This window comes from Pezoporus occidentalis, unplaced genomic scaffold (genome assembly GCF_034315485.1).
Source record: "Pezoporus occidentalis ecotype Australia unplaced genomic scaffold, CSIRO_AGI_Poc_V1 ctg151, whole genome shotgun sequence".
NCBI lineage: Eukaryota > Metazoa > Chordata > Aves > Psittaciformes > Psittacidae > Pezoporus > Pezoporus occidentalis.
In genome coordinates, this window is record NW_026913328.1 from 1,132,530 (window position 1) to 1,159,520 (window position 26,991).

Sequence of the window (26,991 nt, forward strand, 5' to 3'; positions counted from 1 at the left end):
ATTACTTTTTAAAGTAAGTGGAATTCTAGAATCAGCTGCATGCTGGAAGAAGAAATATGCAGGGTTCAGGGTTGATGGGAGGCAGTGATGAAAAATGGATGGTAAGGGAGGAACCAGAGAGAGTAGAAGGCTTGGGGGGAAGGAGAGGAGCTCTACTCCAACATGTCTAGGACAAACGGAAGTGTAGGTATGACTATCAATACTGCATTTCTCTTTTTCATTTGACAGGTACTTAATTTATCCACCTTTGCAGTAAGCAAAATTCTAGCAAAATCACTGAGGTGATGTAAATTTAAACCTGGAAATGCAAAGTAATCAGACAAGTATCTCTCTTGGGGACATCCCAAGGAGTATGTGTGCCGGAGGCAACATGGTGGGGAGACAGATAAGCAGAGCAGGCACAGCTCCAGCTAAGGCAGGGGATCAGATCATACTGTGCAACTGTGGAACTGCTCATTGCCCTGGGCAGATTACTGATTACTGATGGGCTGTGTGTGGGTGTGTGTATGTGTGTGTGAAAATCAGTAAATTAAAGAGGTACAGCACATACTAAATACAAACTAAGGTCTGCTAACTTTGGGTGATAACATTATACACCCCCAAGAAATAACACTAACTGTTGGCATTTATAGACTGTGCTAATTGACATGTGTGTACCCTTTTGTTGCTGCAACAATGTGTTTAGGCAATTTATTCTGAGAGAATATATGGTTTGTGTACACACCTAGCCTACAAAGCCATACAGTTACCATCATCTGAATTCTGTCTTCTGAAACTGATTTTCAAAAACTCTCTTACAACAAAGCTCAGAACACAAGAAGAATTTTAAAACATGTTCAAATCAGATGGCTCAGACTTTTCCCTATTATCTTCACTAAGGAAATTGCTAAAAGGACACTTCAGGAGATAACACTTGTTTATAGCAGAATACGCCTTTTGCCCTAAGTACAATCATGTTATCAGGCAGCATTTTAATAAACAGCTATGCAAACAAAGAAGATGAGACTTGATCTTATCTGAAATATTAAGTAATTAACTGGTTCACTTACAACTGTAGCCTAACAAATTATTCCTGTTACATTAGCTGCCAAGGAGATTCAGGAAAATACATACCGTGGAAGCAGCTGCTGTGAAAAGCTGGTATAAACCTTGAATTTATTGCTATATTTCTAAGACTGCTTAAATGATACTATGATCCATGCTGCTGTTTTAGCCCCTTAGTATTACAGTATTTATTCCTTATCATGAGAAGCTCCCAACTTATTCAGCATCACTTTTCACAATCCTTTAAAACTAATAATAGCTATTCTGGCTATATTACTTGCTCATATTTTAGAATACTTCTTGTTTCTGTGAAAATAAATCTCCACACCAGTGCACTAGCAATGCTAAGAACATTCAGCACAGTATTAAAACATCTGACTTAATATTTATTATGGGGCCTTAGTGTCCCCAGACAGCATACTGGCAAATGAAACTCAGTGCACGTAAATCTGCCTTGTAAACAGGCATTAAGAAAGCAAAGATAATTACAATTCTACAATGAGGAATCTTTTCTTAAAAATATCTATACTTAATACAAATAATAGAGGATGTGTTAATTGTACCCTGTCTTCTAGTAATTAATACATTAGTGAATAATACAACAACTGTACTGTCAGTTTGTGTAGCCAAAAAAACAGTTTCTTTTTATAAACTATTGTTAGTTTTTAGGCTTGACCTTTAAAATATTGCTGTTACAGCAGCAAGTTCGTGCCTCTATAGTCAAGACTCTTAGTGTTTCAAACTCAAACCAATTATTTCAAATACTATCACTTACCTCTAACCTTGTTGCCAATATCTAGATAATTATGTATTGTATATATTATATATATGTTATACATATGTATACATATTACATATGTATGTATAATACCAGTATCTACAAAATTATTTCTCCACTTCTGCGACACCACCATTGAAGTTATTTTAGTCATCTATTGGTTGCCCATTGAAAAAAAATAAAGATAATTCAGAGGTTGCATTTAAAAGAACAATTAAGTTCTTAGGAATCTGTTTCCACACTAATTTAGATATTTAAGTTTAATTCTACCCTCAAGGGGAGAAGGAGCTTTGGAGCTACTGAAGAGAGACCTCGACCAAATTGTCATCATCCTCATCCTTTTCTCCAGCTTCCTCTCCTAGCTCTGCTTCATTCATCCTGGAAGCTACTGATGTGCTCCCCTCTAACTGATACATCAACGGCTGCTCGTACTCTGAAAATATTCCCAGTTGTCTCTGTTGCTTTCATCCTTATGCAGGCCTAAAGTTTACAGTATGGACTGGGCAGGGACTTTCTAAAAAACACATTACAAAACATGTTGGCCAGGCAGGTCTAGAAAGCCACTCTAAACATGCCAGAAAAAAATCAATCAGCACAGCTCCTGCCATTGCTGCAGCTTATGGAACTGCAGTCAATTAAAGCGTAGTGTCAGAAGACAAAAACTCCTCAGCAGATACTGAGGACTGAGCATAGACATTCTCTGCATGATCCAGTCCCAGTTACAGATAAAGCAAGAGCAAGAAGGAGGCGGCATGCTTCTTTAGCAGAAAAAGAAAAGCTCTAACTTTGGCTAGAGCTTCTCCGCACTGAAGCACAGCCTGACTGCTAAGAACTAGCTGGAAAGGAAAACAGATTCCTCTCTGCTGTGGAGGAGTATTTATAGATGCCACTATAGCAGGGGTTAAATAAGAAGCGAGAGAGGCAGAAGATGGCTCATTCTGAGATATTCCAGAAATAGACTAAAGCACAACAAGTGTTAAGAGAACATGAATGTATACAGAGGTCTAGGCTAAAATACCAACGAGAAACAAACATAATTCAATTGATATATATTCTACAGAGTCTTAAAGATTAAACTACTGTCACCCTCTCTCACTTTAACTACAAGTAACAGATTTAGAAAAGCAAAAAATAACCAGAAATTTAACTCCTTAAAGATTTGTAATAGTTGTGATCTGAATAGTTCTGAAGGATCTTACCTTTCTCTGATAAATGGCAATCCAATCTGTAGTTGCAAACCACTTGTGATTCTTTATGTCATTTACACCATTCTTGAGATTTCCATATCGTTTGGTCAAATCTACCTGGAGTAAATTTCTTAGAAGATCCTTTAGGTCTGAACTGAAGTGTGATGGGAACCTTACCTAAAATTATACATCCACAACATTAAAAAACAATACAGAAGTTTGATTCTTCCCCCTGTGAAGTAAACCAGCATTCACACAAAAGGAAACATTGGGCCATTTCCTATTCTTCCTCTAAAAAACAAATCAAGTAGCAATGCATGAAAAGAGCAATTACTGCTGTTGCACATGTACTTCTGTTTTACAGAGCCTTTACCAATAGTGTTACCTTGTCCATCCACCATTTTCTGAACTGAAAGTTTCTAGATCTGAGTGAGTTGGGGAAAAATATTAATTCAATGTAATAGTAATATAAAAGCTAAATTAAACTTGGTGCCTCACCAACACATCATCTCAAGGCATTTTAAATTATCTTCCAGCAATAAATTTTTAGATTATAGTGTGTATATACATACACACACACATAGGAGATACAGTATATAATAGTATATATATATATATATATACAGTATATACATATGCTCTGAAATATCATTCAGCAATCATACATGAAAATTCAATCTGGAACTTTATGCTGTACTGTAATCTGTGTCTGATAACTGAACACACCAACACCAAAGATCTTGGATAAATAATACAGCACGATTTGAAGTCACTTGACAATACAATTCATTCAAACCTGGCTAAGAAATATTTGAAGATGATTCATGGAATGTAATTACACAGAGTTTTACTAGCAAAAGATCTGCTGATACCATTTGAGATGGCAGAGAGAAGAAAGGGGAAAAGAACAGGCAGAAAGATGTATTTGTCATGCCTGTAGTCTCAGCGTTTGACACTCCCTATATCCAGCTGATCAGTTATGACGTAAATGCAGAACATGGAATTATTTAACATAGAAATGTACTGCGAAACCAAGAGACCTGATAATCAAGATCACTGCTTCAGTTTATCTGTCAAGATATTCTACTCTAGTACAGGAAAAATCCACAGATTTTAAGGAATATAATACTTAGACAGCTGAGCAGTAAGGAAATATTAACTAAATTTTTTAAGTAGAGAATCAGGTGCATAAGAAAGATTAAATAAGACTTAAGGTTATAAAGGAAACATACTGCTAGCTGAGAACTGAATTTTAGAGTTTCCAGAGTTCACATCCAGTGCTGTTTCTGCAACCATCCATGGACTCAGTAAAAAAAGTAGATAATCAACAGTACATGTTGAGGAAATTAGATACGACTGAAAAAAAAGCCCAAGTTTTTCTGACTTTGGAGGATAAACATTTCTTTAAAAATGTATCTTAGTAAGTTAATTCCCATTTATTCACAGAGACAGCTGAGGGGTCACAGCATTACAGCAACCACCTTCTTGATTTAAATATGGTCCTAGACAGGGCCTATTGAGGCTCCTTCCCTTGATCAGAATTACAGCAGTACGTAAGATGCGGCACAGCATGTGTTTATGTAGGGACAAGGAAGGTAACAAATCAAGTGAGCACAAAGAAACATGAAGAGACAACGCTGGCTGGTAGGAGAAACAACAGAGAGAGCTATTCATGAAAAAGTAAAACGGAAAAGTTCAAAACATTTCTTAAAAAAATTATGTAACAATGAAAGCTGAACAGACCATTTGACATGTCCTGAACTACAGGACTGCAGAAGTAAAGAAACCTACTATGGATTATGGAAACTCTTTAGAGCTTCTTAAAAATATTTCTAGAAAAGAAAATAGCAAGGCAAATAAAGCATGAAGCTAAATAATTTTTAATAGATCATTTTTATCCAAGCATAAAAGGATATAATGCCATAATGTCTGTAAATTTAATAACTTGCATTTGAAAGCAGGGAACAGATTTTTAGAACTTTGATTTTTAATGTTACTGTAATAAGGTCCTTACCTAAGAAGCATGCATTACAAACTTCTTCCATGTTCTTTCCAAATTGCTCACACTCTAGCAGCCATTAAATTCTGCATCTACTCCTCACAAAACTACCCTTGCAAAAATACACAAAGCCTTCACTCACCTTGCCAGACACAATCTTCTCATAAATTTGAATGGGCTGATCTGCAAAGAATGGGGGATATCCAGCTGCCATTTCATAGATTAGCACTCCTAATGCCCACCAATCCACTGCCTTGTTGTAACCCTGGATAAAAGGAGAAATACTGCTGTTAGCACCACTTCTAACACAGTTAAAAGGTTTTCAGTATCTATCCATGGAATGGAAAGAAAGCAAATGCATTATTGCTTTCTTAATACGCAACTTACAAACTAGTTCAAACCAAACCAGAGCTCGTAGATTCCAACAGCAATATACTTAAAATATACTTAAAAAAATGCAGTGATGACAGTGAAACAGTGATGAAAGTGAAACATTTTGCACATATTCCTGTGCTGAGTTTCAGTGATGTCTTTACACTGATGTGACAAGACTCCCTAAGCGACAGAAGTGGCCACAATTTACTTTCTTTTTTTAAAAATCAAAATAATCTTGTTAAAGAATGATTGAAACATCTTTCAAAGCTTAGGAAAATTTCATTAAATACAACAATACTTCCTATACTGTATAACTTTTTGCTTGATTATCTACATTTCAGAACATTTGTTTTCATATTTATTCAACTAGCTACAAGGCCTTAAGTTTAGCTGTTATAGACTCATTTATAATAAAAAACTCCACCAACCTCATGAATTTTATGTGTTCTCTGAGATCTTTTACAAAGCTCAGGGCTAAGACTTGGGCTTTTCTCAAAAATCTACTAAGGAGAATTCGTAGTACATATACTGCAATTTATTCTGCTGCTTTAGCTACATAGGGGCAAAAAAGCTGCAAATGCCAAACATTTTCTCCCCCAAAAAAGTACATTTTGTTTACTTTTGGACCTGCAAAGGGTATTTAAACTGTATATTAAATGCACAATTTAACATTATGCATTATGATTGTATCATATACAGTTCATAGAACAGCTTTTTACCTTTATAAAACATGAAGGGGCTACAGTTGAGCACCTATATGATAAATAAGATTTCTTTTATTTTAACACTCAGTGCAAGTAAAGAGACAAACTCCTCAATGGTAAGGTTGGACTGCATGTACTTGATGTGTAAAAGCAGTGGTTTGTTATGTTTGACTTCATGTAAAGTGCCTTAAAACCTGAAACACTCTGTAACTAATTATTTAATAACTAGTGACTCACCCAATGTGGTTTTTGTTAACCCTGGAGCTCCTGTTCTAGTCTGTTAACACTTCAGAACGTAATCATTCACATCTGGTTTCTGACAAGGATGCTAGTTAAATCACCTCATTAGAGACTCCTTAAATCCCTTTTTACCTCACAAGTTACATGGCAAGCATATGTAGAAAGCTGTGTACAGTTATGTGAAAATCTCCAATGTGGAGTACATTTTAGCATACTCAAAAACACTTAGAAAGCAACAATTTCATTTTGTGTAATTATCATCAAGATTTGACTAGTCAAGATTTGATTTTTGGAAGTATCAGCAATTGGTTATGCCTCAGAGTGTAATAATTGGGTGATAAGTTCTAACTGCGTCAAGTACATGGCCAAATAACAAGACAAAGTACCTTGCTGAGAATTATTTCAGGTGCCAGGTATTCTGGAGTCCCACATAACGTCCAAGTTCTTCCTTTTACTCTTTTTGCAAAGCCAAAGTCCGTGACCTGTCAGCAGAAGAAATAAATTGTAAGTGCATTTCTACAAAGAAATTTAAAATCAAGTACTTCTGAAGCATTTTGGAAAGCCATTTTATACAGAGGAAGTATCTGCTTCTCTAATCACATAGTATCATATAGTCAGATGTACGTGTATTAGCTAGTCCTTCTCATACTTCTAATTCAGACAGTGAAAAGGTTTCTCATGGTAAAATTAATAAATAACAAAATATATCTTCCCCTTGACAAAACCTTCTATTTATAATTTAAAAAAAAAATCAGTGGGAACTTCAGCTCACTAATCTCCCACATGTACTGCAATTACATTAATTTTCTTACACTTTTCAATCAGACTGTTTATACTGCTGGAAGTTTAAAGAACATGAATATGAACAAGTATTTATATTTTCCTTTAGTTAACAAATACATGAATCACAAAAAGGGTCACAATATCTGCCACTCATGTCAATTTAGAATTTTATTGCATAAGTGTATAAAGGTTACATGTAAAATTAGTGTGGGAATAAGAGAACATGAAAGAGGTCTTTCCATAACTTCTGATTTTGAGTATCTTTGAAAGCATCACCAGAGTCAAGCTTATTTATTTGAGGACTAGGGCAGGGAAAATGTAGCAGTAATTGTATTCACAAATGGCAAGTTCTTGGCCATTACAAAACTCCTCATTCTACTTGTCATGTTTTCTGCAGTAAGTTCCAGAACTTTGTATGTGATGATAGCTGTGTGATCTTTGCTGGGCTGTACTGCAGAATACACATGGAAGCCAGGGAATTACATGTGAAACTCAGTTTCAAGCCATTAAGTCTGGAGACCTGTTTCTTTTGTTTCCTCCTTTGTATCTTTTTCAACCTCTTCCTGAGAAAACATACTATACCACAATGATAATAACTGCTTATCATACAACATCCTATGCTGATGTTTCTGATGCACTGCTCTCACAATTGAACAATCCAAACTCCAAAACTATTGAGGCAGCTTTTTTTGCTTTGTTTTTGATAAAACCAGCAGCCACAGCTGGAACTGAACAGAGAGGATGATGTACTGACTAGACAGACCTGCTTCAGTCAGCAGAGAATCATTTCTGTGTTTGTGAATGCACAGTCTACATAAGAAAAATACACTGCAGACATGAGACAAACAGTAATGGCTTTAAAATTAAAACCAAAAATTAATGCAGTTTCTAAACAAAATTTAGTTGGAACTGCAGTATCAATGCATGAACCCACCCCCCTCTCTATTCGGAAGCAGAAGTGAATCAATTTCACAAAGGAAGAGCGACTGCTGGACCCATTATCTTTTGCAGTATGCCCACCGTCACAAAACCATATTGTTGCACATACAGAATCACCAATTCTGAAGCCATTCACAGCTTTACACTAATGGTGCTCCCCAACCACATTAACAGAACTTGTACTTCTCCCTACAGTGTTATTTTATTCTCCATGCAAGACTATTTTACAGTTATAAACAACGTAAGATATATACCCTTTCTACTTCTCTCAAACATTTTTATTATGTTTTTTTCCTGTTAGATTCTGCTATAGTAAAAGCTGACACAATGAGGAAAGACCTGATCCTATCATTTAAGGACTGCAAAGCACTGCAGAGTGCCACCTTTTGGTATACAGCTGTATCCCATTCGCCAGTTATAAAAAAGATAAGAGCTGAAAGAAAGGTAAGGGGGTGCCATAAGAGGCTGTTGTAAAACCAAAGCCACCATTTGCAGCACTGCAATTCTGATCTGGTCTCAGCTAAGCTCTTATTCCAGATGTGCCGCAAGACTCTCCAAGGGTGGGATTCACCTGAATGAAATGAAGTACTATAGTGTTGGTGTTGACATCTAAGCTGGTCATCCTAAGCCATCTATACAGACAATGCAGAGAACCAGACATTTTAGGGCACTGTTTGTCTTGTTCTAGGGCAGACATCTAAAATAGTTCAGATGAACAGAGCCATGTAATCACCTACTTCACACCACAAACCCCAAGGGAAACCTTGACAACTCACTCAACCACAGACAACTCCATTGTGCATACTTAATTTTAGTCAGAGGAGGTAAATTCCAGTGGTTTTAACCGTTACTAACCAGTAGGGCATTTTAATGCTCCCTAAATACATGCCAACACGCCAACCAGCTTCAAGACTATTTATTCTAAATACATTTTCTAAAATCACCTAACCCTACTGTAAGACACAACTTGACTATCTAAATATATGAAGAACATCATACCTGGATGTATCCTTGCTGATCAATTAAAAGATTTTCAGGCTTTAGATCTCTGTAGATGAGGTCTAATGAATGGAGGTACTCAAATGTTAGCACTATCTGAGCTGCATAAAACCGTGCATGTGGTTCACTGTGAAGAATTAAAAGATCATTAAATACCCCAATGCTATGCTAAGATACTGAAACAACCATGTAACTGCCAGGGATTGACAAATTAAGTATCTTGTAACAGATTCTTTTACTGTGTAACAACAAAAAAAAATTAAAAAAAAAAAAAATCAGCAAAAGGCAAACATTTTAGAATTGACACAATCACTTCCTGTATTTAAGTTCTGCAGGTGAAAAACACATGCAAATCAGCATGAACGTATCCCAAAATACAGAGCTTAGACTTTAAGTTTTACTTTTAGAAACTAACACCAATTTCAGTGAACATAGGAACTCCAAGATTTTATCATGCATAAATCACAAATGCCTGCATTAACTAACTGAAAAATAACAAATAATTATGAGGTCTTCTTTGCCTGACTAGCTTCAGCACTGAAAGAGGAGTAACTTTAATGCATTTAACCCTCCAGAATTTTTCCTTCAATACTAACAAATTTTATAAAACCCTCTTCTCAATTTAGCAACATAAGCCTTTTTAAAGGAATAACATCATTAAGACTCTCACCTGAACCTTCCGATTCTTCTTAGATGTGAAAACATTTCACCACCAGGAACATACTCCATTACCATGTATAAATTAGAATTGTCCTAAGGAAGCAAGTAAACACACACAAATACATATTAGGCATGTTACAGTCTCTATAATTCCTACATACAGTATATTTTATTAAAGAATGTAAACTGAATGTAGCCATCAAATGACCTTAAATATGAAGTGAGACAGGTAGAAATTCTTTGAAATTTGCAGATACATGACAAAAGGAATGTCATGTATGTCAACAAATCTATTTTAAAGTAAATCTGAATAATCAGTGAGTTCCTAACACAGAAAGATGTGTAAGTGATGAGAAGGAAGAGAGGATAAGATGCCTACTGCAAGACAAGACCATGCACTCTTATAAGTTCAGAACTTATAGACAGAGGTATTCTTGTCTCCCACAGCCCCTGCCCCAAGCTTCGAAACTGTAAGGACTGAGGTAGAACATCTTTGCTCATTTTAACTGGTATTAACAAAGAAGAAAGAAGGAAAAAAAAAAAAAAAGAGGAAGGAATTTTAGAGGACACATGCAATTCTCTAAATTAGGAAAATACTCTATTTCTTTACAGACAGACTAACACATAACTGCCATGAAATTAGAAGCTATCAAATGCTCCTTCCGTCATGGTTAAGATTATCACTAAGACCTGCTCAGATATAAATCTCAACTAAAAAGCCTGCAGAACAATTACAAATTTACCATTCAATATATTGGTATAGAAATACATCCTTTGTGTTTTTTCAAAGACAGAATGACGACTACAAGCTCTCTGCTGCACAAGAGCCAGTTTCCCTCAGAAAGGGAAATCTCTAGGAGTTTAATTTTTATTTATTTGGATATATGCTTTCAGTCATCACCTGATGACCCGGGGTGTGTGCAAGTGTACATACAAGTGCAGGAACTAAAGCTCAAGACCTGGCAACAGTGCCATGTGAAACATCTCTGGAAACTTTCAACTATTGTACTATAGAAGCTAAATGGTTTAACATGTTCGAGCACACACATCACTGAAACCCAAATACCTACTTTCAAAATAATGATTACCTTAAAAGAATACTCCAGTTTTACAAGGAAAGGAAAGTTCACCGCTTGCAATATTCTCTTCTCATTCAGTGTGTGTTCTATTTGCTTCAGTTTGACGACCTAGGAGAGGAAAAACAGTCTTCAGTTTAAGTACATTTTACGGTTGTTGATAGATTTTTCAGTGTAAAACAATTAGTTGAAAACAAGCTTGTAACTTTACAGATAATAAAAAAACCTTATAGATTACTAGTACAACAGGAGTGCTAAGGAAGGATTAAAATGTCCAACAACTTTAAAGAGTAATATTGATGCAGTATGGTTCACAGATAACTCCTGAAATAGTGTTTCTTACTACTTGCTAAGAATAGGAATCAGTAAGGAAAACACCTCTCTGTTTTCTTAAGAATTGCTTGCATTTGTAATGGAGACACTTCTGCAGCTGGATGACAGTTCAATAAAATCCATTTGGTCCCTGGACCCTTTGCTAAGAAAGGCAGGAAACTGTGTCAGCCACATTCAATTACGAATTTTGTTATCTGTGACTTATTTGATATAGCTCACACAGTAGTGAGAAGACGACTAAGGAGAATACAAATTCAAAACTGCCATTCTTATAAAGAACTGTTACTTCTGCCAGACCTTTCAGTGTGCTTTGCTTTCCTGCTTAGCAGAAGTATTAAAAACCTAAATGCTACCTTCTTGGAACCCATTGTAATGCCAAGATGCTAACAAGGCAGCAAACGGCAAATTTCTGATCACTGCTTTTTCTCAGTAATTAACAACTGATGTACTTGTATTAAACCCCAACATTGTAAAATCGATTTCTTTCCATTTTACTTAATCCCTATTGCACAATATAGAATTTGAGAATGGCATGATTTCCAAGTAAAGTTACTTCCCCCCTCCCCCAAAGAAACAAGGAGAAAATATACAAGAGTGATCAAAAGAAGTCTGGTTTTACACGTTTGGAAATCAAATCTAACAGCTACAAAAACAGATAAGCAAGATATTCCAACCTTGACCAACACTGTGTTTAAATTTAATTTTTAGATTCAAAAGGCAGAACCTAGAAGGCCCACTACTGTTTTGAAATAATGTCATACAAAAGAAGTACAGAGTTAAAAATATTAGATCTCTTTTGAATCACAGATCTTTAGGGACCAAATAAAAATTTTGCTCAAATCGGCTCATTTGTGTGGGAAGCGTCTGCTTCATCCCTAAAAAAGCTATGGTTCTGGAATTACCTTGGTGATGGAAGCAAGCAAGCTAAAGTTTTAATTTGATATTGTGAAGCATACAGCTGCAATGCTAGACAAGACTTTTCCACCCTTCCTCCATCTTCTGCTTGTTAGATACTGGAGGGCAACGGCAGCAGCACCACAGGCTGAAGCTGCTGTTTAACACTTCGTAACATCAAACTGTAACCTCAGATAACATGCCTTTGCTCACATTTAAGCTCAGGCTCAGGGCATGTCTAATGACAGCTTCCTGTATATCAAATGGTATCTTGGCAGATTCTCCAGCAGCCTGCTCGTGTCTAAGATTTTGTTAACAATATTTTCTTTTCAAAAAAACAATTATTAATGAAACTAGCCAAGCAATAGTATGTTACAGCCTTCCTAAATTAAACCAGACAAACAAAAGACTAACAACCTTACATGTAAGACTTCTGGCTACATCAACTTCTACTACATATCATGATGAACCAAGCATAAGACTGGATAACAAAGGGACACACAACATGCCTTCTCTTTTTTCCAAGTAAAATGTAAATGAAAAATCACAGGCAGCCTGCAAGCTAATTTTAGACACCTGTATGTCTTCTAGAATATAGAAAGTGACAGAAACAGGTTCTCCCTAAACCACCTTCTACTTTTGTGATTCATTAATAGAAGTTACCGACATAACACTAATATATGTCTAATAGAATACACACATAAAATTATGTATGCTGAGTTGAAACAGTGTGTATTTCATAAAGGACTCGTCCATGTCACTGCCATAATTCCATTATCTAAAACTGCTCAGGAAGGTAATAATGCCTAAGTGCAAGAGTCCACATTGAGATAATGCTGACTTTGTTTTATCAGTTGCTGATTATTAAGTTCTCTTTGCCAGATTAATATTTTCTTAATATGATTTTTGTTGTACAGTACCAAAGTTATTTACAGGGCCTTACAAAGTAAGAAAAGCTCTTCTATTGAAGACCTAAGAATCTACTAATCTAAATAACGTACTTCTGAAAGGCTTGTCAGAATGGTTAAAAACACATCTTAGCATTCTAGAATTCTGTTTTATTTAAAATTTAAACTTTATCAAATGATGCCACTTACTTAATCTAACAGTAATAAGTAATCTAACAGTAATAAACTGTTAAATCAGGCTGGAGTAAGAATACAGATTCAGAATAGAGCATTTAAGTTTTCAACATAGAAAATGTCTACTGTCACAGCTGTTCTGAGAGGTTACTGTTCTATCTATGCAGTTACTAGAGGTGCAACAGGATTATTGCATAATTATGCTTACAAAAGTTAATACCTCATGGGTTCAAGAATGGAAAAGAAATTATTTTTTAAATTATGGTTTACAACTGAAAATTTTGTTAATTTCTGACCCAAAGAATCTTTCAGAATTTTGAGCTACACTGTGAAGGTGTGTGTATTTATTTATTTATTTAGCTTCAACACTACATTTTGGTATAGGCCACCTCACAAGCTAAGGAAAGAATTTAACTGACAATATTTTACTAATGCCTTGGACAGTACTTAGAGCCTCTTTAGCCTGCCAATAGAGTTACTGGCAGTTGTAAGAATCTGACACAGCCTCAACAGCTGAATCTGCAGGTTCAAAAGAGAAAGCCAAGCTTTTCATGTATCACCAGTACCCAAATGTGATAAGCAAAAGCACAGTTGTGCAACACAGTTTAGCCACAGTTACCAGATCTTGATCTACATAAAACTCTTTTGTACCACAAAATGCACTAGAAGTTACACCAACCTTCTGTTTGTCCAGTATCTTCATAGCATAATACTGTTCTGTGGCTTTATGTTTCACCATCATTACTCTCCCGAATGATCCTGTTCCAAGGGTTTTTTGCCTCTCAAAATCATCTAGGCCAGCAGTATTCTACATGTACAAGGATATAATGACATTATTTAATACCCAAAGACAATTTTATCTGTATGAACTGAATTATTTATGAAAAATAATGAGTAAAATTACATTTACCAAAGACAACAATAGCCAACTATACTGTTGTTACAATTTCATGCCTGTCAAGTTTTAATAAGAGATTTTACATTGCACTCATTAAACCAAAAAAAGACTTAACTGAATTGTATCAACGTTTCTGTAATTTGTCCATACAGATGACACATGCTTAGTAAGAAATGCAATAAACAGATCACAAATTTAACATGCAGATAAATAACCCCCTCAGACTTCACAAACAAGAATTTTGGAACATTCAAAATACCCCAAGCTCTAGAGACACTCCTACATTAGGGCTGTCTGGAGAGCGTATCACTGAATAAGTTTTCAAAGACATTCGGTACCACAGCATTCCAAATGCTGCTTTAAAAACAATGACCCTTTCCCCAAAACCCAAACCAAGTTCAACTTTTCAGAGACGTCTCTCTAACAAGCTCCTTAACCTGCCCCAAGCCCTATGCAGTAGACTTAATGACCTCAATTCCCCTTAATATCATAGAGGAAATTATTAACAGGGTAGATGACAGATGTGCCAATGCTTATTGTTATAAAAAGCCAGTTAAACCATGCCAGTAGAATATGAGTCTTGTCATGCTGATGGTGAACATCATTCTCCGTAAGAGAAAGCTGTTGTTCAATATGAGCATTTCATCGACTCAAACCTGGAGAAGGCCCAAGAGTCTTTACTGATGAACTTCAATAACAAAACTGACATAAAAATTGGAAACTCCTTTAAAAATTGCATTAAAAAATATTTCTGTTTTCTGCACCACTCATTACAGGCTGATAACACATCACATTATACAAAAATGCAAGAGAAAATTACTGAATGCTTAAATGATGGATACCTGAGGGGGGCTTTCCCATTTTCTTAAAAAGTCTTCTTTGGCTTTGGCTAGGAACTCTTTCACTGAAAGCAGACCAAAAAAGTACAATTTAGTTAGTGTACTTTGTCATGAATGCAATGGAGATGCTTTGTTAGCAAAATAGGCAAACTTCATTATCAACTTATTTCTTCAGCTTGTAATAAAGTTATTTTCTCCATGTATGAAAGCAAGCACCAATGCCTCTAGAGCTTTTACAGTATCTCCAGGTGGTCTCTAAGCTTTCTGGAGTAACTACGTCATTCTACAGAAATTCTACACCGGCTCTATTATCTCACAATACTGTATACGCAAGCAGGCTTTAAGGTGATGCAAAATGTTCTTAATTTGGCTGGGAAAAAAACCACAAACACCTGACATTTATAACAGCCATTCCACAGACTTTTAATCAATTTTTGTTAAATAAAAGTTACATTTTCTTTCAGCTGCTTAAGCGTAATGCCAATCTCATAGCTTTTTCCCCTCATCACCTTCATTTAAAGGCTGTTTGCAAGCTCAACAAATGGACAGCATTACTGCAAGCAAAGACAAAGCACAGGCCTACACTGACACTGCACATTAGGCATGCCCACAGTCAGAGAATAAGAGTTTTTAATATAGATTTTCCATTGAAATTGAAGGAATGTGTAAAATTCCGGATGGCTATTTAAAATGTGCACCAACATATTTTGTTTAGATCATCTTTCAGCTGTTCTGTTTTTTTTTAATATCAATTCTCAGGCAGATCAAGGCAGATTACTTAATGCACCATCATAAATAGGAGGTGTCTTAGACATTGCTGAGGTTCTGAAAGAGTCACAGAATCAAGAAGAAAACATCCTACTGTTTTTGTGTTCTCTGAATTATTTCACATAATAGAGCATTAATAACAGTGGATTTTCTGCACTGTGATGCTCTGCCACAAGCAACTTCTAAAAATACTGAGCAGTGTGCCAAGATTTTTTGGTTAATATCTAGAAATATATGTTTTAGCAACTGTAATTTACCTTCCAATGGTCATAAAAAAATAGGTTTACGGGGTTGTAAACAATCTGATTCTGCCAAATCAGAACTTTTTTGTGCTTTTCAAAGAATATTGGAGTCTACACAGATACTTCTCTTAAAATTCTCTTCTAGTACTGGTGGAGTTACAGCAGCAGTAAAAGCAAGGGCAGCCCTGGAGAAGGCTTGTCAGGAATTGTTCTGTATTCCTTTTTAACTCCCTCTCAAATGCGCTATGGGACTCAGCTACCACAAAATGCCCAAGGGAGGTTTATGGCTCCCACAGTCACTGGCTCTGATGGAGGAGCAAGTAACTGAGATTGCAGAAAAAAATATCAAAAGTTCTGCCAGACCTCAAGGTCCAAAGAGTGTTTAAAGCATGAGATCCACTCACAATGAGATCAAAAGCAATATCAGAGAGGAAGAACATATTTATTACCCTAAATGTATGGCTAGGCAGAGTAAGAAAAACATAGTTTGTATCGAAGGAATTATTTTAAATTGGTATTGAAAACATAGTTTCTATCAAAGGACCTATTTTAAACTGGTACTAAAACTCACTGAGAGTTAAAAATATTTCAGTGGGTAGTCAGTAAAAATGCTTGACATATTTATCCTGTGTGGGGAAAAAATATTTCCATTGTTTTTAAATTATGGGGGTTACTCATGTAATGACTTCTAATGATCCTGATTTGAGAAAAGCACAGGATTTCCTGTGGCATGAAATAATTTCTCAACACAAAAAAGGGAAGCTAACAGTGTCCAGATTCATGCCTGATGAGCCTTCTTTCATTCACAAGAACAGAGATGACTTGGTAAAATGATGACTAGTGATAAAGTTTTAAAACATCAACTTATATCAAAATAGCATGACCATTATTTTCTCTTAATGACAAGAAAAAAAAAAACACCCAAAGATGATCATTAAGATTACCAAAAAGCCAAGCCTTCAAACTCAAGTGGCTGTAGCTTAGAAATGAACATTAACTTTTATACTATATAGCACAGCCAAACCATGAGATAACTGGTCTCTTTTTATGCTATTACAGTACGTATCTTAAGTATTCCTCACGCTATCTCCATTGCTCACATAAATATTTTAAGTTTCTATGTATTTTGCACTGAAATATAATTTACTCTGTATTTATGAAAACAATGACATTTACATATAGTCATCTTTCTGTTCTGCTTCTGGAATAAAGAATGGTGTCCATGAAAAAATGTGATGCAGCTGGAAATATTCAAATTGTGGAAGCATAAGAAAAATCTTTCATTTCTAGAATATCAGTAAGCCACAAGCATTCCTTCAAATGAACTTCTACCTTATTTAACTTTATTTTATTAGACATCATAGCAGCCTTCCAGACCTCACAGCAGCCTTCCAGTATCTGAAGGGGGCCTAAAGGGATGCTGGGGAGGGACTCTTCATTAGGGACTGTAGTGACAGGACAAGGGGTAACGGGTTAAAACTTAAACAGGGGAAGTTTATATTGGATATAAGGAAGAAATTCTTTCCTGTTAGGGTGGTGAGGCACTGGAATGGGTTGCCCAGGGAAGCTGTGAATGCTCCATCCCTGGCAGTGTTCAAGACCAGGTTGGACGAAGCCTTGGGTGGCATGGTTTAGTGTGAGGTGTCCCTGCCCATTGCAGGGAGGTTGGAACTAGATGATCTTAAGGTCCTTTCCAACCCTAACTGTTTTATGATTCTACGATTTTCACCCTTTCTTCTTGGAAAGCAGCACTGAACACATTTTCAAAATAAAGCTATATACCTGTCACTCATCTATCTTTTAAAAATGATTTTGTATTCTGTGGTGTGTTTTATTAGAATTACATTTCCTTCCCAATGAGGAAATGGGTCGAACTATGCCTGTTCTCATTTTCAGAGGTCACCTGGGCTCCTACACCACAATATCATTTGGTATGCAATTTCAAATGGAATTTAGGCAACCAAAGCGCATACACTTCAGTCACTTCTGAAAATAAGACTTAGAATTTGGAATAGGATAGGTAGTTTTGAAAAGTCTCTCTCCATCACAAAACATTAATTCTTGTTACAGGAAGGCACATTTCATTTCTACTTTTCAAGCACAGAATCAAAATTTACACCAACTGGATAGTAGTGGCCATTGGTATTACTGTGATGATTCAAACGAACAGGTTTATTAGATGATGGCTTAGAAGATTTCCTCAAGTGCACATTTTTAGCCACCTTATATTGTGACAATATGACTCGTTTGCTTTGCTCGTCTTTCAACTATTCCTAGCATCTATGACTTTGGGCACTAATGAAGGAATGAGCATACCAAAAGTCTCTATAGGTTCCACAAGGGTTTGCAGGAACATTCACCCACACAGATGAGATGATGAAGAGAGGAAAGAAAGAGAAGGAAAAAAGAAAAAAAAATTATGCATTTCCACAATAAACACATAGAAAACACAAATACATTCCACCCGTTCCCCTCCCCACTCAAGAACGGACCCTTTAACAAACCAACCCTTTCCCACACAGACAAAATGACTCATGCTAAATCACAGAATGTTTGAGCAAAGAAAAGAGGAAAAAAACAAACCCAGAGGCAGCTAAATTCAGTATGAAAAAAAGATGATGCATCACAGAAATAAGCACAGCTTATAAAACTTCAACAGATCAAGTTGGCATCTTTAATCATTAATCTATTCCAGGACACACATCCAAGGAACTGTTGCTAACAAAAGTGTATCTATCTTCATCGCAGCATGCTGGATCACAATAAAACCTGTAACCGGGTGATCTTCCCACTACTTAGCACTTTGTTCCAGAAGACAGCATGTGTGAATTGCATGGCATGTGGTGCATAGCACAGAAATGGCAAGCAGTCTCAAAAAAAAAAATAAAAAAATTCACAATCAAATTTCAGTCCTTCTATCCAACAGCAGCAAAACCCCTCAGAAAGTCTCAACCGCACAGCCCAAGCTGCTGTATGCAAACTGGAACACATATGGAAATCCTGTATGGTCACCATACGATGAAATGATTTAATTTTGTAAGACTCTCAAAATAGAAAAAGAACTCAGGAAAGAGATGTTGACAGAAAGGTTCCCATAAACACTGAAAAGCAAGGATCACACTTATACAGTTGAGCACAGTAAAGATGAGGGTGCAAAGAGTACAGCAAAGATCAGCCAAACAGACCCTATTCAGACTGGTTTCACTGGTACAGCACAAGCTGGAGCAAAGGAGGCTGAAACTAAAGGAAGAAAAGCTCTTGCTTTACATGAGTAGTAGCACTGGTGAGGGTGACAGCAGCGCTCAAAACAACTGGACATGTGTGAGAGACTGAACTGAAATCAAACTCCATTGTCCCAAACATTGGTATGAGAAGCTGAAATGAGACTCAAAGGTCCAATGCCCAAGAGATGGGTGTGAGGAGCTGAAATGGGACTCCACTGTCCACTGTCTGAGAGATGGGTAGGAGTAACTGAGATAAGACTCCTCTGTCCTTTATCATAAGGGTTGGTGCAAGGAATTGCTGCTCATTATCTCGAGGACTGCTACAGATACGTGCAGTTGAAGACCTGGCTGCAAGAGCAGTGAAACTGGATGCTAGTGATTCACCAGCTATGTGCAGTACATGGCATTAAGAAAAGAGGTACCCCCCCCAAATATAACAGACGGGAAAAAGGTAATCGCCGTGTTGGACATCCTCCACCAGTGATGAATGCGGACCCTGGACGACTCCCACGACTACAGATGATGACTACGGACCCTCAGGACGTCGCTGGATGCACAGTGGTGACTATCTCTCTGCACTCTTGAAGGTTTGCTTAATTTCTATCCTTTTTTTCCAATCTGTCCTATCGCTTTTTTATAGTAATAAATAAACTGATCGATTATGGTGCTCAACCTCACTTGCATCTTAATTTAACTCTGGGGATCATGAACAAAGTATTTCAGACACTGGGGTTTTCCCCAGCTGGACCTTGACGATGTGTCAGGAAGCACAGCAGCTGGAACTGGAGAGAATGCACCAGTGGTCCAGAGACTGAGTAAGCACAAACACACAGCACAAACCCAGCTCTTTGCGCCCAGCAAGAACAACTGTTGGTAGAAGCAGCAAGTTTTACGCAATGCAAACACCTGAAGCATATAGTATGAATATGGGGAGATTCAGAAAAAGGTTGTCAGAAACAGAGGGCTCACAAATGAAAGACTTCAAGCAGTTTTGTAACTTCTGCCTGCTTCAGTTCAAACCCTGGTCAGAAGAAATGTTACAGATGCACACAGAGCTGGACAAGATATAAAGTATCCCCCTCATACAAAAGGTGGAGTGGGACTTTGCCTGCAGAGAGCTGTACTCAGAACAAAGGCAATACGGTGATAAGCAGGAAACCTGCCGTAAGAGATTTCTAAGGGAAGCGTAACTCAAGATCCAAAGGTTCCTAGGTAATACCAGCATACAAAGAAGCATTAAAAAAACACCAAACAAGCAAACCCAAACCAAAGCAAAACTCCCCTGAACCCACACAAACCCCCAAAAGCAGATTGTTATCTAACAGTATAGTCACACAACACACAGTATTTTTGCTTGGGTTATTGATTAATGTTTGTATGAAAAGTTAGCAAGCTTATAAGAAAGAACTGTTAACAAAGGGTATGAGTACCATCAAGAGTACTCTGCCTAAAACATGGTTTCAAAGCACGTGAATTCAAGCAAAGCTCCTGAAAAACAATAAAATATTAAAGGGGTTAAGACCTCTCAGTTGCAGGGATGAAATGACAGCAGAGGGGAAGGCGTCACAGATGGAGCAGTCCTGAAGAGTTACCTTTAATTACTGTGCCTTTCTCCACCTCCCACGTGCACTGTAGTTGTTATTCTCAAGCACCTATCCCACAGGAGCCAGCAAGCCAGATTTTTTTTTTTTTTTTTGGGGGGGGGGGGGATTGGGAGAAAGTATCTGGAGAGGATTCAATAGGATTCATGGCAAGAAAGCAAGAACTAAACTGATTAAGACTAAACATTGGGCACCACTACAAACCCCCATCTGCTGTGTTAAATGCCAATTTCTACTTGGTATTTAAAATGCCCTTTATCAAAATACAATTCAATTTCTGTTCCAAAATTGTAATATAATCACTTGAAGTTGTTCTTTAATTAAACCTCCAAATTCCATGTAATGGAAAAATGAATATATATGAAGAGATTCTGGTAAATATAGACGTATATTTATAGCCTTAAACATTATGGAGATGTATATAGATGCCTTAGTGCATCCTGCGGTTATGGTACCATATTTCAGAAGGAAGTCAGAATTCAAGTTAAGTCTCCCTCTTACAGGATTAACCGGTCACCTTAAATTTCTTTAGATTTCTCTTTATTAGCAGTAGTAGTATCACAAGACTCAGAAAAAGATTTCTCTACCCTGGCAAGTGTTTGAAAATGAACACAACAAAGTGTTAAATATTATTATACACTCAGAAGAAGTAGTGTGAGCACCAGTTAACATTTTAATAGCTGGTGAAGGGAAGGGAAACACTTCAAAACACAAACTAAAATGGTATCATTAAACAGACTGTCAACAAGTACAAATGGCTTTGCTTCTCACAATATAAAAACAATAGGGAAAAAAAGTCCAATGTGATATAAGCCAGGTAGAGGGCAAGTCAATCTTGCTTTAGCACTGCAGGGAGACACACATACCAGCTCTCTTGTGAAAAACTGACCAGCTATGATTTTCTCTTGTTTCTGCTCTAAGAGCTGCAAAGTCACTAAGCCTAGATTAACAAACTGCGTCAATTTAATCTCTCATTTATCAAGTTTTTCACTTTGAGAGCAGGGTTTTGACCTTGCATTTCTTTTAAACACTAACTATGATAAAAAGAGGGGATGCAGAACAAACTAACTTGCCAGCTTCAATGGCTAAGACCTTTTCCTTCAGTTCACAACAAAACAAAACCCCCAAACCAAAACCATATGGTGCAGTTCTGGAGGAGCCTATTTGCTGGAATACAAAATATGGATGACCATGTAAGAATTATTAACTGCATCCAAATTTGCATCTAAATGGAAGTGCTAATAACCTAACTGCATGCTTACAGCATGCATACAACATTTCTATGGAATCCTGGGAAGGACTGGTAGGAAACAGAGATCAGAAGGGCATGGAAAAACCATGGAGTAAGTTGGGGGAGCAAAAGGATAAACAGTAAAGTAAGACCAATTACAGCTGCAGTGCCCAAAGACTGAAAGAGAGCAGTGGAACCCAGTTTGGCAGGGTGAGGCTGTGGGGAACATGCAGGAATGAATTTCCAATGTGCAACAATTAGCAAATACAAATTGTACTTTTTCATTACAACTCACAATTTGGAACACAGGCAAAATCCTTCTTTAACCCTATCCACGTTTTTTAAGTTTTGAGCTAGACTGTATTTTGCCAGTTCTATAAAAACAAATTTACAACAACTAGGTGCTCTATAAAGAACCCAGCTTTTCATCCTTCCCCCTTCTCTCCCCTCCTTAATTTTTGTTTTCAGTGCTACAAGACTGTAATTTTAAGCTGTAAGTTAAAGCTGAAGTCCTAATGTTCACCTCTCCTCTTGGCCTGGCTGGCTGGCAAGAGCCTGTAAAAGAAATGTGACAAATTTAAACAAACCAAAACAGGTTTTCACTACCAGAGATACCTTTGTTAAATTCTGAGGGGTGGACACTCTACTGCACACAACTACTGCAGTCAGACTTTCTTCTTCCTTCTTCTGTTTTTAGAGAGAATAAGATCAATTTTGTTTCCAATCCAATTTTCAGTCTTTTCTCCTTATTTTTTTTTCCTTAAATCATAAAGTACAGGTCCAAACATAGGGACTGAACGTGGCTAATGCTGAAAGTATAGCATGACAGAGAACACCCTGGCAGACAAGACCAAACCCAACTAACAGTCACTCAGTGTGAATCCCTGAAATCTTGCTTAAACTCCCCCAAACTTATGTAAATCAGTAAATTTATTCAGTCACGAACATATCAAATCTTGTACTAGCTCTGCTCAGCAGAGTTGTACATGTGTGTATGTCCTGATTCAATCATTTTCCACCATAAAAAATACAGATGAGACAAAACCTCTGCTTTCTTAACCTAGACCCAATTAAAGAAAGTGGCTCCTCCCTCAAAAAACACACAGATAAATGCCAAAAAAATGGAAATAACCAACCAAAGCCTCTGAAGTGGTAAACACTCCACCCCTGGCAGTGTTCAAGACCAGGCTGGAACAGAGCTTTTGGGTGACAGGGTCTAGGATGAGGCATCTCTGAAAATGGCAGGGAGGTTGGAACTAGATGATCTTAAGGTCCTTTCCAACACAAACCATTCTATAATTCTATGAAACACGCTGGGATTTATTATTCAAATGCTAAATTATTGATTATATGCAAGATGTCCTCAATGCAGACTAGCAGAATAGCTTCATCTAAACATCCAAGCACAGGACATGACCTAAAGTCTCTGGCATATTCCTGGTGGGAAAGAGGTATTCCATCTCTTTGGGTATTTTGCTCCCTCAGGACTCATTCTTAAGCAAGCTTTCTTTTCAAATTAAAGCATTACTAGCAACCTTTTGCTGATTGACTAGAGGCAATTTTTTGTTCCAGTTCTCTGAACTAGTAGAACTGGCATCCAGTTAGTTCTGGAATATGTTAAAACTAAGCTTTGGAAAGGAGTTTCTCTCATTCCTTCTTCCTGCTCTTAAAGACTTCATTGAAAGGAATTATTCCAGACTGCTGGAGACAACAGATCTGTAAATCTGCTTCCTCTCTTGCAACAACCCACACACTTAGAGGCTTAAAAGTGCAAGAAATAGCGGTTTGATTGTTAGACCACAGTTCAGTGTTCGTTATGGGCAGGTATAAATACAAAGTATCCCAGTCCCATCCTCCCACAGCCACTCGCTCCTGCCACTCTATCATGACCTTCCTTGAAAGAGCAAAAGCATCCTTGTGGCTGACTGCCAAGACAGGTCAGGGAATTAGGCCAGATTAAAAAGTAATGGACAGAAGGCAGGGCAGGCCATGGGAAGCTAATTTTAATCCAGAGCAACTTGCAGTTCTTTCCATTACATGAAAGCTTCTCCTGGGGTGAGGGAAGGGAAATGTGGGGTGGAAACAGGTAAATATGTGGGGCAGGAGAACCGCTCATTTTCTGAAGGAGTACCAGTTTGTGCTAGTGTAAGGTGACCATGAAGTGTGGCAGTGCCTACTGAACAGGCTTCTGACAAATAATTCTAATTTTAAATTATTAATTTTCAACTATTAGATAAGTTAATGCTATTAACCTAAAATTTCAAATTAATAAATCATAAGTTTAATACAATTACTTTCAATGCAGTACTTAACACTCCCTACATATAAAATTAGTTCATACAGAAAAGGTTATGTGAAGAAATCTCAACACATAGAATTCTCCATTATCAGACGTTGATGTGCTTTGTGAGCAATAAGAAATTAAGTTTCACCTGTGCAGTACCACCTACTGCAGTTATAGCTAAACTTTACCCACCGTAATCTAAAATGCTGCAGCTACCACCAGACCTATAGTGTAAAAAGACCACCTTTGTTGTGCGAAATGTAACAGGTATTACTTTACAAAGAAAATAGAAAACTTGGCGAGAATTGTGAAAATTCAAACACCTCATGCTTCTACAGCGCATATATTTCCATGGTTACCATGTGCAAAAAAAATCCCCAATACATTTTAAGAATGAGTTCCAAGAACAAGATTTTCTAAGGTACTACTATAAAATATCTTGTAAACATATCACATCCTTGAGTAAAGGTTCTTAGCAAATTCTAGTAGTTAAACACTAATATACATAATAATCAAATTTTCCTCTTACCATCAAGATTACATACCAAGCCCAACATTTATGGCACCTCCTGCAGTTTTCCTCCAGGTAAGCCATCCATCCCTCCACGCTGTTTAAGATCCTAACTGGCTAGCACCAACTTTCCTCTCCATCTTCCTGCTCCACCCTCCCTCTTTGTAAAAGTTCAGTGACTAAAATGGATAACATATTACTGGGCAGCTATCACTGGAAGTATGTTTTATAGTTAGATTATTAGAAACTGTAAGCAGGTAGTTGATCTGATCCGCATATTGATTAATAAATCCCCTGAAGCAGGGAATGCCTCTCATAATACTAGATATACACTCATGGACAAATACCCTTTTCTTTAGAAGCAATCCAAGTTTTACTGAACTCTTTTCTTCCTTATACTCCAAACTAAACAACTGTAAGGGCTGTTGACTGCATGGATGCATTTTACAAGTGACTCTTGTCCTGCTTTTTGTTTTTTCAAGTATTTCATACAAGGCATCAAAATACTTGTAGATACTCCAGTCTTGGTTCAACTGCACTCATGTCTAAGTCTGCTTCCCACAAAAGCTACCTTGTCCCAGGTCTCACAGTAACAAAACGACACATTTTCATACACATGCACTGGGATCAGTAGGACACATCTTCACAGCTGTCAGGGTAAATCAGCAAAATAGCTCTTCATCTCATTGCAAGATTTGAGCTTCTGACACATCGCCATATCTCCTGCAGAACGGGCTTTCCATATTTACAGGAAAGGGCTGCCTGCAGTAACTAGCCAAGCAGAAGTTCATTTATAACCTTAAACAGCAGAGAGGGTGACTTCCTGAATAAGGAAATCTTATATAAACAAACACACTTCACAATTCAACACAGTGAGTGAACAACAAATTTGTTTGCCTCAGGATTAAGGCAAGCAATAAGTAGGTGAGAGTGTTTACTATCCATTCTGATAAGGAATGGGACTTTAGAGAGAAACTGGTTAAAGTCAGCGCTAATTTGTATAAAAGGCAGGCATGAAATTTGCCGAGAACTGAGCTGCAAATCCTGACAAAAAAAAAACCAAAAACCAAACCCTAAGCCGCATGAATGAAACGTTATTCAAGTTACAAAACAGCCCACAGGAACCTCAATAATTAAAGCTGAGAAACTCCTGTTGTGAACTTTGGCCTGCAACAGCAATACCAGCAGCAACTCCTAGAGAAACCAGCAACAAATAATTATCTAAACAATTTGAGATGCAAACTGAAAACAAAGGAAAGATGAAAATTATTCTTGTAACAAAATATCCATCAGAACTGTAACAACTGGGACTAAAGTAAGTCACAATTCAAGAAAGACAAAACTGAAACACACCAAACACCCTTTCCTTTAGAAGAAACCTTAGTTTTATTAAACTAATTGTTTGCTTAGACCCCAAACCAAGAACCCTGAGGGACTATTCACTGTATGAATGCAATTTAAGAACTCCCTCAACACAACTCTTGTGTCGCCTTTTCTTTTTTCCAAAATTTTGTACAAAAATCAGAACAAAGCATGAACCCAGATCAACACCAAAGAAATTATTCTAGTTCCACTGTCAGAGGCGAACGTGTAACATCGGGGAATTTTTGAAAGGAAGAATCCATCAGTCCCATAAGTCGCATGTATGAAGATATGGCACCTGGAAATTCCATGGCATCCTTCCATTTTCTGCAGTCTTTTCAGCAGTAGAAATAATTAGTTGCTGCTTCTTGTCTTTCTCCCATAAAGGATGTTCCCAATGCAAGTAACTATGCATGCTACGTCCCTTTACCCTCACTCCTGAACCACTCCTATTCTCCAGTGCAGACAAAGCTGGACAATAATTCAGCAGTCTGTCAGCATTGCTCACCCTCTTTCCTCATACTTACCATTTGTCTCCACACACATTTGGTAAGTACTGTATTATGAGCATAAATGTCTATACCAGCAATTACCTCTATCTACAGTATTTGAAAGTACTGGCCCAACCACATACTTGGTGATACTTGGGATCATTAAGCCTATTCCTAGTGAAACAGAAGATCTATCAGAGTAGCACCTTTCAGAACTAGGAGCTGGGGCTCTGGAAGTTACAGTTTTATCTGTTCAAGAACGTTCTGCCGTTAAAAACAAAGCCCCAAAACCAAAGAAACAGAAAAAGGGTTTTCCAAGTCTTTTCAGAAAAACAATCATACAAAGTGAAGCTCTCTGGGATGGGGGTGCAAAGAGGGGAGAAGTAAACCAATTGTACCTGCAATTGAACAAAATCTTGGCAGTCTCTCACAAGAGGAGGATCCGAT

The 26,991-nt window shown here is 37.2% G+C and overlaps 1 protein-coding gene across 4 annotated transcripts in view; it reads right to left on the minus strand.

The window, feature by feature from the left end:
- Positions 1–26,991, minus strand: part of PRKACB (protein kinase cAMP-activated catalytic subunit beta) — a 74,274-nt gene that overhangs the window by 3,482 nt on the left and 43,801 nt on the right. For 3 of the 4 annotated variants that reach the window (XM_062611244.1, XM_062611243.1, XM_062611246.1), the window contains exons 2-9: positions 14,834–14,895; positions 13,773–13,901; positions 10,797–10,895; positions 9,719–9,801; positions 9,049–9,175; positions 6,714–6,809; positions 5,151–5,273; positions 3,022–3,186 (exon numbers count right to left, since the gene is read on the minus strand). In XM_062611244.1, coding sequence (XP_062467228.1) covers positions 3,022–3,186; positions 5,151–5,273; positions 6,714–6,809; positions 9,049–9,175; positions 9,719–9,801; positions 10,797–10,895; positions 13,773–13,901; positions 14,834–14,895 — 884 coding nt within the window. Of the gene's footprint in view, positions 1–3,021; positions 3,187–5,150; positions 5,274–6,713; positions 6,810–9,048; positions 9,176–9,718; positions 9,802–10,796; positions 10,896–13,772; positions 13,902–14,833; positions 14,896–18,156; positions 18,329–26,991 lie in introns of those variants that run through there. The other variant, XM_062611245.1, reaches the window with a different exon arrangement.